Here is a 14,191-nt window from a genome sequence, read left to right on the forward strand (position 1 = left end):
CTCCCCAGCCCTGGCTATGGAGCTGATCCAGTATGGCTGTGCCTGGATGCTGGGAGCTGGGAGAGGAGGAGAGGGGGGTGGGGTGAGGGAGGAGCGAGCGAGCGAGCGGTAGAGCCCACAGTGAATGGCAGCTCAATCTGTCCTCCTAGTACACACACGCTCTTCCGTTTGCTCCGTGCTCCGTCTCTCCTCCTTGCAGGCATAGTGAAAGAGAAATGGCGGGAGGTGATGGATGTACTGTAGCTGGTAGCAAGGCTGAGTCTGCCCGGCTATAAACAAACCCAGCCTGTACTGTCAAACTGATCTGATGGGAATTCTTCAGACAATGTACTGTGCCATGAATGGGCTCAGAATGGGTTCTATGGAAATCTGTGGAATGTATTTCCACCATAAGGGATGCAATTAGTAGATGTTCTGATTTACAGTAGCTGCCATGACAGGAGGATGAATCAACCTCCAGTCTCCGCCCACAGAAGCCAAGCATTTGACTTCCATTATCGCCCAAAGACTTCTGAATGCTCCTTTGTTGGTTATTCTAAAATGATGCAGATATTGCAGAGTGCCTACACTGAATAAGATTCCTAAGACGCCTTTGAGAATACAAAAGATCCAGGAATATTATTGTTTTGAGATTGGTTTAGGGAAGCATAGTGTATTCTGTACCCAGAGAGGAGAGGGCTGGGGAGACTAACAAAGGGCTATACAACTGAGAGACCTAATCACGTCTTTAGTGTAATTATGTTTAGAGGAAACATATGTGCAGAGGAGCAGACTAGAGTGGAAAGAACAGACGGTCTGGGTCAGGAGCAAGGGTCCACAGCCCTCCCCAGCCCTAACCCAGCTCAGTACGCATCTACAGTCCAGTTTTACCAAATCTAATCATCCTCACATTCCAGCGGTAACGCATGAAATTGATTTCAAATGAATGTGCTCCTATAAATTAAAAGCACATTTATACATTTGATCACATCATGCGGGTGATAACTCCCTTTAATAACTATGTGCAAAATAACCACGTTACCGGGTGGAATGTACTGTATCTGCGATGGTACTGAGTGTGGAATCATTTCTATAGGTTCCTAGGATGCAGTGTTCATGGTCACCTGGTAGAGAGGCTGTGGGATTGACCAGCCTGGAGGAGGCGGTTCTCTTCAGAGGACTGGCCGTCTGATTGGACAACGCCGTGGTCTTGCATACTGCTACTGAGGCTGTGGAGGAAGAGAAAGATATTGTAAATCTCTCGGCTTGCGCGCGCACACGCACGCACGCACACACACACACGCACACACACACACACTGGCATGGCCAGAGACAAAAAGAGAGATTCCTGGAATACGTGTTGCATAAACACCAAGTCTGGTAAATCACACACATTTAATCAGACCTCAACAACCTTATCATATGCACCAGGGAGAAGCTAGGTTTTCCAGGAAGCTCATTTTGAAGGGTACTTGATCACTGAGGTGTACACAACCTCTTTGGGTCATGGGTGAATGAGCAGTTTAATTCAATCAGCTTTACTTTATCAGGTGTGTAATGTAGGTGACCTGATTTGTGTGAGCACATGGGGGTTCATTACTAATGACAGAGCTGGGGAACACTGTCGTAAAGGAAGAGTATCTGCTGTTTTATCACGTCTCATGCATTTCACTCATGTTTTCCATGCTGTTGCATTCACTCACAAAAAGGGTAGGCTTGTCAGCAGATTTTAATCTGCTAAAACTCAGTCTTATGCCTGTGAGATTTAGGGAGAAACACCAAATAGACCACTCTAATCTGCTTACAGTTTTAGATTAAGAGAAAAAACAACTGTAGTTGACAAAATAAACCCAACATACTGAAAAAAACACATTGTTTAGTAAAGTGTGTCATCTGCTTACCGGATCCTGTGCTCCTCACTGGTTGTGTGAGGAGCCTGGCTCTCAACACGGGGGTTGTGGAAGAGCTGGGTCTTCCAGCAGAACTCTGGCCAAGACCCCCAGAAGCTAGGAGACAGAGAGACCCTGGATCAGCATGGAGCAACATGGTTCTGACTCAGAAAGACCAGACACACTTAAACAAAAGGTAATTTGCACTGCTAGAGCAAGTCAGATCTATTACATCATGAAAGGAATATGACAAGTACAGTCACACAGCTCATTGACTCGTCCTTGTATAGCGGCCAGAGATTGCCCCCCCCCCCCCTCGCTGTCCCCATCCATCACAGCTGTGCTGGCGTTCTGGGTGATGAAAACGGAGATGGACGTGTTTCAGTCGCGCTCCCGTCTGACTTACTGCACCACAGCTGGGCTCTGGCCTCCCTGGTAAAGGCCAACAAAGGGCCGACACAGAAGCGGTAGGACCCGATGAGCAGGCATGTCACCAGAGTGAGGTCACAGTGGTCCCCCGCGCTGCCCAGCGGCGTCAGGGAGGAGTTGGTGAAAATGGAAGCCGAGTACTCAGTCCAAGTACAGCTCCGGAGACCCCCGGAAGCAGACATGTTGGTAAAATAAAAAAGCGATGGAGGACAAAAAAGATATAATATAGAAAAACCACGGAAAAAACAAACTGGTCCGGACGGCAGTGGTATTTGTGAGCTCCCTCACCCCTCTAGGCATCGCTTTGAGTGAAGTAGAGTGGAACAGACCCTCGTCTCCTTGACAACAGTGTGTGGGGGGACCCCAGTCAGAGGAATAACTCCACAGCCAATCAGGAGCAGTGAGTATTCGAGGATGCTGAAGGGGGGGGGGGGAAGGCCCATTGTGTACTGGGGCTTCCCTCCCCTCACTCTCCACTACACTACTCACCAGTCAGAGAAATTCCAAGACACAAAGTTCTCATTATGCACCATACACAGTCAAACTACCACAAGTGGGGGGATATTTCTAACAATGTATTCTCTCTCTGCAGAAGAAAGTTCATTCATCTCATAAAGCTGGATCTTTGAACATTTCACAGCTGTCTTAAAGAGGTAAAGAGCCATCTGGATTACTGTCTGAAGGAAGAGAAGCCCTGATATAGGGTAGACTACAAACACTGGGCTCACCTGACATCTTCTAAGTAGAAAGCAATGACAGTAGCCATGATCACTCTGTCGTGAGTATGAAACAGAACAAAAATAAATACAATTGAAAAATATGAAAGCCATGTCTCAATCTCCACACAGCTTTCACCCAAGAAGATTGCCTTGGGGGATGGAGGGGGTTACGTGTACAGCAGCCTTATAGTCTGCCAATGTGGGTCATGGTGTAGAGTCCTGCTCATCCCCCCACAGCCAGATGTGTCCTTGGGACAACCACAGGCAGACATGCTGCCCCACAATATGCCCCTGCAGATCCATCTCATTAAATCCATGTACCCAGTAGGACTGCTATAACCAAGCCAACTGAGCCCCTGCAGTGTGGGAGCCTTTGCCAGAAGTCTCACCGTGTGTGCTTCCTGTGCTGAAGCTGTGCTCGCTGGTCTTGGACGGGTGGCTCCTGGGAGGTCCCTGAGCCTGGGGCTTGTGGGGCAGTCTGGAGGCTGGGGTGGAGGGGTGGACTGGGGTGGAGCCACGGCCAGGGGTCTGGAGGAGCCTGGATCTGCTCACGGGGGGCCTGGTTCCACCCTTGGTTGTGGTAGCTCCCACAGAAGGGGCCCCCACAGACGGCCCTTCGGTCGTGCGGGCCATCTGACTACCTGTGTGACATAGGACAAGTAAACAAACACAGCAGAGGAATATGAGATCTGTGGCACTGGCACAACTGGAAGTGACCTCGAATGGTCAGGGGGGGGGGGGGGGGGTTGGGGGGGGGGCTTTGTTTGACTTGCTTTGTCCCTGCCAGATCAAAGAGAACAGTGGAAAAACATGAACTGCCCAGAGAGGTTTGGCTACTACAGCAGCGGACCGACTTGGCTCCACGCCGGGCCTGTTACAGCCAGCATCCTTCTGGTGCAGAGGTTATGTAAGGAGGGCTGGTCACCCTAGTGTTATGTGACTGGCTGGTGTCAAACAAGTGCAACAAGCACAGACTGTAAATCACCATAACAGGGTAAATAAGGCCATGACAGCTTGATGCGAGTGAGAAAAGTGTTTTAAGGTTACAGGCTTTTATACATTTGTGTAATTGCCTCTTGTTCTTATCTATACAAATGTAATCAATGACACAAAAACCAACTCACCTATTTTGTTGACTTCGGCCAACGTATCAGTGCGTGTCATTACAGAACGTCAGTGTGACTGAGCAGAGCCTGTGAGAAGCGCAGCAGTCTCCCTGCTCCTTTCAGGGAGCTTGTTCCACACATTGTGCTTCGTGTGAGTTTTTACAGCAGCTCTGCAACTCTCCTCCAAACCTCCCTTTCCTTCCCCTGCTTTTCCCATCAGCACAGCTGGCCTCTTCTTAGAGGAAGTTCACCTCCTTGTCCTACTCTCATGTCCCCCTATTCCTCAAAGAAGAGGTAGAGCAAAATGGGAGGGTGTGGGGGGGTGTATTTTAAGGTCCTGTCCTGGAGAGTAGAAAGGTGACATCTGCGTCCCTTACTATTATTTTGGTGGGGGGGGGGGGGGGGGGGTCATCAGGAACAGGAAAAAACCATGCTGTGTAGAAGAACCCCTCTGGGCTGCCCTCCAATGGGGAGACTAGGTACTGCACTAATGACTAAAACACATGCACATTAAATGCACAGAGAGGCATGAGAAAATACAACTACCAACAAGACCCATTCAGAAAATTCTAGAGCAGAGGAAAATTGATTGAAAAGACAAGAAAAGGGAGGTCCCTCATAAGAATGGGATTGAAGTCTTCTGTGATTGATAAGCAGAACACAGTGCAGTATCAGTTACCTCTAGGTACCATTCAGCATTCATCTTGCTGTATATCCCAAAACAAGTACTCTGAACTACTAATAACTCCTCTACTGCAGCTGGAATGCTTGAATCTCACACACGGTGCGACTCCACGCAAATAGACAGACCCAAACAGAACTGCCCAGACTTCTCAGGTGACAGCTCAGTGTTGCCGCCACAGACGGGATGCCTGGGAAATGATTAGCCTGGCCCCGTGGAGAGGCAGCCAGCGTGCGAGGGTGAACCCTGTACCCCTGCCTGTGTTTACTCGGTCTCCTGAATGGGATTTGTCGGTGAGCCAGATCAGAGGCCTGCCCAAGCTCATATCTGGTCCACCCACTCTGTGTTCTTATCGCTTCTTATCAGTTGAATCTAGGTTATTGTTACCATGAGGGCGTTTCTAGTCTTCAACCCTGGAGTGGAGAGAGATCTTACCTGCAGAGGAGGAGAAGGTGCGTTGTGTCCTCAGTGTGCCCATGCCTCCAGGGTTGCTGGAGCCATCTCTGCCCCAGGCTCCCTGCCTCTGCCTGGGGGCTAGAGGTGCAGGTCTGGGGCAGGGGCTGGCCAGTGGTGCTCCCCCGATTCTGAAGGGGGATGGCCTCACTCCCAGTCGGCTCTTACTCCCCTCGCAGGCCGCTCCTCCTGCCGTCACGGCCGTCTTGGAGGGCGCCGTCTGCAACGATAGCGGAGCATCAAACTCAGAGCCCAACGCTGGAGGCCCCCTGAGCACAGCTCTGCTCGCAAAGTCCATCATGGGCCATAACCAGAGAACACAGCTTACTGGAAAGACTGACACACACCCTCACCCTCACAGAACCAAGCCGCAATTGTGCGGCATTCCCCCTCGGGACTATGCACTCAGCCCCAGCCAACTCTTCCCTCTTGCCCCTGTCCACTAAACCCTCAGTGTCAGAGCACAGGAGGCGTGTTCACAGAGAAGCTGGGGCAGCACTATGCTCAGCTTGCCCTGCTCTCCCAGGGATCATTAAACAGAGATTTATAGCACTAGATTTGTTTATGTCAGATTGCCTTCTTAAGAACCAAGGAGCTAGAGTAGACTGTGTGTTACTCAAATCTGTCCCAGATTTCTGGACGTTTGGAAAACATTGGCTTGGAAATACAAACGTTATGTGTATCAACAATCCCACTGGATGTTTAATCAAATTTTTAAAATCCACCCCGTTCAGTGTGTGGTCAGTGTTCATTTCCACACTGCACACATGCAGTACACATTATGAATGCAGCTACAGTACTTCTATACAGAACCATGTAAACTGAGGCTAGAGGCATGGACTCACCGCCAAGCTGACCTTCCTGAACCCAGGGCTGGGTCTGTCTGGTGTGGCCTTGCTGGCCTCCAGCTGTCTGTGATGCCTGTTCTGGAGGTCTGGTTTTGCTTGGCTCTGGAGGTTGTAGGTCCTGGAGGTGGTGAAGCTGGAAGAGGAGCTGGTGGAGCCTCTGATCTCCCTAATCACTCGAGATACGGAGGAACTCTCGGAAAAGCAACGAGAGCGCAGCGCGGGCGTGGGAGGCTTCTCCTGATTGGACGTCACAATTGTCCTCTTCCTGTTGTGGTTCAGCACTTCTTCCTTCCTCTCATTGGCTCGGGCTGATGTGGGCCTGTCCTGATCCTTGCTGGCGCTGGATTCTGGGGAGGGGAAGCAGAAGGTCTGGTTGCCAGGGCAGGGGCCTGAGGAAGGTTGTCCTGACCTGGAGGCTACAAGCCCCGCCTCTGGACCAGCTGGGCGGGCTGCTGGAACATGCTCACACACTGACGGCACGCCGTCACACACGGAGCCTCTACGCTCTCCATCCTCAGTAGCCGGAGACAGATCCTGGTCCTCGGATTGGATGAAGGTCATGCCAAAATAAGGAGCTCCGGCGGACTCTCCTATTGCAGCTAGGGGTTTGCTCAACTGGCTGTCACCATCAGATTTAGGATGAATGTTATTCCCGACCCCTACAGGCGGACTTGTGGTTGGTGTGCTCTTGTTGCCTTGAGACAGGTTGCTGGGGAGGGTCACCTGACCCGAGTCGCGGGATGTAGCCTTAGCAAGAACAGGGCTAGCCATCGATGTCTGACTGGCCGGTCTGGTCATGATCTTTGGTTTGATGCGGCTAAAATCGGGCTTGCGGAAACTCTTGATCTCTGCCTTACTGATTCTGCCAGTCGAAGGGGGCAGCCTGGCGACCAGACGCCGTTTTGGGGTGACAGCAGTCCTGGGGCCAGAGTGTGGGGCAGGGCTGGTTGTGAAGGGAGACTCATTGAGTATGGGGAAGCTGATGGTTTGGTTCCCAACATTCTGCACCGGGGTGGAGGTCTGGACATGGTCACTGGAGTCAGGATCCTCATTGGCTTGGAGGAGGACGGTCTGGCCCTCCCCTGGGGTGGAGCCTCCAGTAAAGTAGGGCCACAGCTCTGCATCAGAGACAGTCTTACTGCACGGTACAGTGGCCAGGGAGACACCGTCATAAGCTGTGGAGGCAGGGTTAGCGTCACAGAGGAAGGTCCTTAGATGACCCCCATTCCTTTCACATGGTACATCTCCTGGAGAGGCGGACTGCACCAAGGGATCATCTTCAGGGGGGAGTTGGTGGTCCTCTGGCAGGATGAAGGTCATTCCCCAGCAATGCTGAGCAGGCATGTTCTTCTGTCCCTCCAGGAGGCCCTCGCAGACATCAGGGAGGGTGGCTGACATGAGGCTGAGTTCGGTGGGCAGGGCGGGGGAGCAGGGTCCCAGGGCGGGGGAGCCGGAGGGCTCCTCCAGAAGAGAGATGGCCAGAGGCTGGTCCTCCTGCAGGCAGAAGCTGTTGCTCCGCATCACCATCTCCTCCGAGCTGAGCGAGCAGCCGTTCTCGCTGGAGGCTCGCCGCAACACTACCACGGAACCTCGCAAGCTCTCACCCTCCGCCGAGTTGGGGGACGGTGCCGCGCTTCTGTCACCCCTGACCTCCTCGTTCCCCCTGGTGGCGCTGGGGCTGGTCCCTAGGTTACTGATCACCAGACTAATGTTACCATTCCAGTTGTCCACACTGGTGTTGCTCATGCAGCTGAATACGGAGGTCTGGCTTGCATCCACCTTCAACTCCCCGGGCACTGTGACTTGTGGCGGTGGGAGAACGAAGGTGGAGTTGGTAATGGCGTCCATGTTTGAGGGGTGGTCGTCCGGGGAGCCCTGGCTGAGGCACACCTCCAGCATGTCTATGTCAGAAGGGCTGCTGGTGCTTCTGTCACTCAGGCTCCTCTGGGAGTCTGGGGAGGAGGCTCGGGGACAGGGGCCAGAGTTAGCGTTTCTTTCCCCGGATGAGAGAGCCAGCTGCAGGACGCTGTGGGGGGCAGAAGCCTTAGCCCTGGTTCTCCCGTGGTTCTGCTCACTTGACATACGAGCAGTGTGTTTAGACACTATATGCTGCAGATAATCTCCAATGTATAGTGCGTGAGATTTTCTTAAGTCATTCACTTCCATAGACTTGGGATGAATGGAGAACCACTCTGTCACAATTAGTAACCTATCCAATTGCCGCTGAAAATCGACTTCAGGCCAACCATGAACATCTGTAGGGAAAAAACAGAGAAAATGATTTGTGATGTGCTTTCTGGGACAAATGTATCGGAAAAACACCAACAAACAAAGAGGGTGTTGTTAAGGCTCGCAAGAAGTAAGGCAGGTAAATACTTGATTCTCTTCACACTAGTCTTCTTGAACTGGTACAGTACTGTGTGTCATGTCAGCCCATTGACATTGGGGTAACACTAGACGACTAACAGACAACTGGTACTCTGACACTCGCCTTACAATTTTAATAAGAAGAATTGGCCTCATTAAATATTCAGAGTCACCAAAGATCAGTTGTCAGAGGAATTTATGCTGGAGTAATAGTGCTGTCTGAAACTTCCAATGTTCAAGCTGAAGGGTATGACTAGGGCTCAGTCCACTAAACCTTTTTAGCCTCTATGATTTATCAACAGTCCTGAGAAATATCTATGAAAATATTGACAGTGAAGGATGAACAAAAATAGTAATTACACAGATTTATGAATACAAAATGCTATAATTCAGTCCTCTTACTCTCCCTCCATCTTTGAAGCACACGAGGGCCTGCTGGCCAGTGGCCTGACTTAATGAGGCACGCACATGAGCAGTCCCAGTTCTAATGTGGAGCCATGTAGCTGTTGGGAAAGTAGTAGCCCTGATGAACTTCCCTGCCCCCTCCCAGAGCCGCCAGTCTAAACAGCCTGGCTGTGTACTGTTGTATTTGTTTAAGCTCACTGCGCTGACTGCCGGACTGTTAAGCTGTCCAGAAGCAGCCGAAACAAAGCCGTCAGTGTGGCCACTGACAGGCAGCAAGATATCAATTACCCGACGGGAAGAATATGAGCCAACTTGGAGGTATATGATATCTTGTTGAATCCTGGGCCTAAGTTAGTGACCAATTTTTAAGACTAAAATACTACACCTTGAAAGTATTGTGACAGGCTTTTGAGTGAAAAAGGGAGGTGCTTGGTGCAGTAGCTTATAATTGTGTCTGCCCTGGTTACTGTAACAGTGACCTCCTTGGTTGGAATGCAGTTCAACATAAATCTGGATTGTTGGAGGCAAACTTGTGCATGCTCGGCTGCACCCCCTGTCAAGTTCAATAACAAGAGAGGGAGGGGACCAGTGGGAAAGGAGGGATGAAGAGGGCCGGCAAGGCCATCTCACTTTCACACGGCCAACACTACATCAACTAGGAACATTTTATAGCCTAGCCGATTGAAAATAAGCAGCAAATTGCTTGAATGTGTGTTCTGTAACATGCACTGTCAGCTAAGTTGCCTTTGACCGTCAATGGTTTCCTGGAGAATCAGTCACAAGACATTCTATCCAAGCAGAAATCATAGACCCACTGAAGTGAGCCAGGCTACAGTTTGCATTGGCACCAGTGAAGTTTCCTGGAGGCACGGAGAGCTTTGGTGTGTCACTCTTCTTCTGATTACCACCAAAACAGCACATGCTCTACTTTTGGGATAGTCTGGGTATCAAATGTGGTCTATTCTGATCATCTCCCACTGGTTCATGAATAGAACCAGGAAGGCATCTCGTTTGTCACCATCAAGTGCCAGTGACACCCAGAGTAGCTGCAGCGATCCCCCCACCTGCAGTGATGCTGTAGAGGGGACAGACACCTGCAGTAGATGTCAGATAACTGGAGACGGTAGCTGCAGGGCTGGGATGCTCCGTTTCGAGCAGTAACTAAATCATCTGGCCTGACTTTAGTTACACACAGTGGGTTTTTTTTCATGGAGATTGAAGCTCTGATCACATAGCTTGTGCTACAACCAACCACTGGGGAGTTCGAATACTGGGTTGTATGGGCTACACCCTCAGAGATGATGATTAATTAAGTTAATGATGATTCAGCAATGACTGTTTGGAATTTCTTCCAGATAAAACACTGCCTTTGAAGAGATGGTGTCACGCGATATCAGGGACTAGAAGGGGAATTTCTATCAATTTCCTACTTACTAATTTACTCAAACAAGAGTGTGTGAGAACGAAAGATTAACAGAGAGCGAGAGAGAGAATTCAGACAGATCTGAACATGAAATATGGCAAAAGTTAAAACAGGCAATCGTGCGGATGTGAAGGTGCAGCCTTAATTGTCAATCAGTTGAGTTCTAATACTAGGGGAGATAAGTGGCTGAGCACAGGTAAAGCATTCCTTTGAAACTCAACTGAATGACATGCTTTACTGGTGCCACTGTACTGCCTGAATGCCCTGAGGATAACCATCACAAAACTGTGTCCATTTCTCTTTGTACCCTTTAGCTTGAATCTTTTACCAACCATTAGAAGTACTTATCAACATTCCAGGATATTAGTCCAATAGTCCAGATCAGAGTGACATAATGTTTGTCTAAAGGGGAGAGCAGCGACACAACCCTCGCTCTCTCTCTCAGCCTCTTGGCAGAATGAAAGGTTTCCTTGGGAACAGACAGAATGCTTAGTCACCTCTACACTTCTCCAGCCAGAAACAGCTATGTACTACAACAAGACTGGCATCCCCATTTGAATGTCCCTTGCTTAAGGATATAAAACATGTGCCGCACCTTGGACCTGCACTTAAGCAAGTCCTGCCAGTTCCAGGGCTTGTGTTTAGTCTTTAGCCTGAACGTTCATTCACTTCTGAGGCTTTAGGCGACCGAAGGCTGAATAGTTATTAAGCTATTATGTAAACGTTGACGCAAACCAACCTGAAGAAAACCATGGTAGAACTAATGTTATGGAACACTTAAGCCACCGTAGCTGGATCTAAGACATGTCACTTGGCCAGCCTCTGGAGAGAACACAACGCTGAAAGATACAGACTCAAAGCTAAACACACACAGTGCTAGCTTCAGTATCTTAAACTGCCGATGCTCTACTAACTTTGACACACTGACAACTCTCAATCATCTAACACACTTTAGCCAAGTTGCTCATTGATCTGCAGAGAGAGAGAAAGAGACACAGAGGTAGGGGGAAAAAAAAGAGAGAAATAGAGAGCGAGGGAGAAAGAAAAAGAAGCCTTACCTATGGTGGCTGTGTGTGTGTTCGTATCGGGCAGCGGATCACTCGGGATCTTCCCAGGTTGATCTGTCTTAGTTTAACCTCTCTCTGCCAATCCCCGTTAGTGCTTCCCACAGCACTAGGAGGCACAGCCAGCTAAATAGACAACAATCCGGCCCCACTCTGTGTGGTCTCGCACAGCCACTGGGGTGTGATGAATGCTAGACAGACACTCTCTACTCCTCCCTCCCTCCCTCACTCACCCTCACTCACTCTCCCTCCCTTTCCTCGCTCCTTCCCTCTCCAGGCCACTCGTGCATCAGCAACAGCCAAACGGAGGGCACCCGTTGATTTTTCTATGTGCAGAGAGAATATTCTCTTACTGCCACCGCCCCCCCCCCCCCCTCCTCCCCCTTCCTGCAGGAATGTGGTTCGGTCCAGCCCAACCCAGCAGTACTGCAGTACAACACTGCCGGTGACAAGACTGCACTCGCTAAAACGGCTGATACTGCTGGCATCTCAAGGTCCAGCTCAGGACTGTGCTCACTGCTCACCACTACTAACTTTTCAGCAGGGAGAGGGAGCATGTGAGGGAGGGAAGCTAGAATGAGGCAGCACAACTGGTTACCTTATCCCTGCCGAGGCCCACTGTGGACGGCGGGGGAGTGGCCAAGGCCCGCCATGCCGAATCGCCATTCACTGTTGCTAAGCAGCCAAAGTCTCTTTTATGAAGGAATAGATCAGATAGCTTTCTGGCAAGAAAAATGTGAGAAGGGGAGTGAAATAAGAAGGGGCCTCAATATGGGACAAGGGTTCACGCACTGTTAACTACTCTGCTTGTGACACAACCTTACTGCTAGAAAGCCCCAAAACACAGCAATTATTTGGAAATGGTTTATTTGCAATAGTCATTTGTGAAGTTAAGCAAAGTCATTAGTTAAGGTTGTATTTTCACACCTACTCTCTAGAGATATCAATCACCCAGACAGAGGGTGTGCCTGCTATTGTACAACAAGCAGTCCCAGAGCCTGACCCTGACATTATCACATAGGTGACTATGTAAACCTCTCTTAGGCTCGGACCAGGGCTATTTCTGCCTAATCCATATAAGGACCTTACACACTTAATTGGCCAGAAAAGAGAAGAAAACCTGACCAGGGCCAGTGGTTTTACAATCCATTTTTTAAAACAATTGACCAAATGGCCTGACCTATTTGAATGTTGTACTGCAACAACACTTGACTGTTGGATACAGGTTTTTAACTAAATATGGATAAATTACATGTAGTTGCCAGAATGCATCTACCTGAGCCCAGCAGTTTGTTGTTATGTGAGGAGGGAATAGGATAGGATTACAGCTCACCTTTGGTTCCCAGAATCCTGTGGTAATGATTGTGCTGAACCAAAAACCAAAAACGACTCCCCATGGAACATTTACAAGATAATCACTACTATTTCAAACAGCGGGGAATGACAACCAGCATGTTAAGGAAAAAGAGCTGTTATCTCAAAAATCCCCAGCAATATGAACACAAAAACAATCGTTATAGATTTTTGAATTCCTGTGAAATTTAGGAAGATTACCCTCAATTCTGATAATCATCCATCTGAGCTTTACCATACTGCAGCCTTACAGCTCTCAAGGTAAACATGCAGCTGAAGGAACAGTGTGTTTAACCAGTCAGTTTTTTCTGATAAACAGAAATGAATCCTAATGTTGTTCCATTAGTCATAAAAACACTGTCTGGTATTCCATCACTACAAATACTTAAGCTCAACATACCTCACGGCTCCGGTATCCATAATACTCCTCAGAACATCCTCACATTAGATATGGACGATTGAGATAATGTAACATTGCTGCTCTACTTCCTAAGCCCCCAGGCACCCTACAAAGCCTGCTATGCCCTGCCCTTGTCCTGGCCCAGTCCTGTGTGTCCCCTGCCTGCATGTGGGTTATGGGTTATGAGGAGAGACACCCGCCCATAGCTCAGTGCCTGTGCTGGTCCAGAGCCCCAGAGGACAGCAGGGCATCAGGTCAAGTCTGGGGATTCCACCCTACATGCCAGAGTGACATGACCCTTCTCTGGAGAATACTGTACAAGACAGGACAAAACACACTAGTGAGCCTGGTAGACAATGTATTACTTGGCTTTATTGTGCACTAGCTTAATATGCTCAATAAAAATTGGTTATGATGTGAAAAACCATTCATGAAGTTTTACTTACCGAATAAAAGCAATGCCACTGTCAGCAACCAACTTTAAGTCTTTCACTCTCCTTTACCCTAATTAAATTAGAAGCTGCTTCATTGGTTATTTGGATGGCAAGGTTTGTGAGTGCACTGAGAACCTCCATAAGATTAGGAACACAACATGAATTGACTCTAGCATTTCAGTACTGTGACAACCTCAGGTTTAGCATTCACCTCAAAAAAAGTGTTGATATTCTAAAGCTGAACTTTAACCCAGAGTTAGAAACTCATATCAGCTTATGAGGGCAGCACGGTAGTCCTCAGTCAAGCTGCTTACAGTCAGAGGAATGGAGGGTATTATAGAAGACAGAGAAAATAGCATGAATGGACCCTGGCTGGGTGTATTTCTAGTAACTCATTCCTCTCTGGATAAGACAGATCCCCTTACTCATGAGGTCATACCCGGCCCCTCCTCACACCTGATGGCTACATATCACTTGTTGCTGGGGACCTCTTCTCGCCATGAAGACTATTAATAGACTAGGGTGGTAAACATGTAGTAAAGAAAAAACTAAGAAAAAAAACTAAAAGGTCGGTCTTCTTCTACATGCAGTAGACATCTGTTATCAGTTTTTTCAGCACAGAATTTACAAAAATTCCATG

At 49.0% G+C, this 14,191-nt stretch overlaps 1 protein-coding gene across 2 annotated transcripts in view; it reads right to left on the reverse strand.

Annotated features, from left to right (window-relative positions):
- Positions 1 to 14,191, reverse strand: part of mtus1a (microtubule associated tumor suppressor 1a) — a 32,837-nt gene that overhangs the window by 18,079 nt on the left and 567 nt on the right. The window contains exons 1-6 of one of the 2 annotated variants that reach the window (XM_062477046.1): positions 11,359 to 11,509; positions 6,103 to 8,360; positions 5,240 to 5,477; positions 3,406 to 3,657; positions 1,881 to 1,985; positions 1,104 to 1,208 (exon numbers count right to left, since the gene is read on the reverse strand). In XM_062477046.1, the coding sequence (XP_062333030.1) occupies positions 1,104 to 1,208; positions 1,881 to 1,985; positions 3,406 to 3,657; positions 5,240 to 5,477; positions 6,103 to 8,271 (2,869 nt within the window). In that variant the 5' untranslated portion in view covers positions 8,272 to 8,360; positions 11,359 to 11,509. Of the gene's footprint in view, positions 1 to 1,103; positions 1,209 to 1,880; positions 1,986 to 3,405; positions 3,658 to 5,239; positions 5,478 to 6,102; positions 8,361 to 11,358; positions 11,510 to 14,191 lie in introns of those variants that run through there. The other variant, XM_062477045.1, reaches the window with a different exon arrangement.

This window comes from Osmerus eperlanus, chromosome 13 (assembly GCF_963692335.1).
Source record: "Osmerus eperlanus chromosome 13, fOsmEpe2.1, whole genome shotgun sequence".
NCBI classification, from domain to species: domain Eukaryota; kingdom Metazoa; phylum Chordata; class Actinopteri; order Osmeriformes; family Osmeridae; genus Osmerus; species Osmerus eperlanus.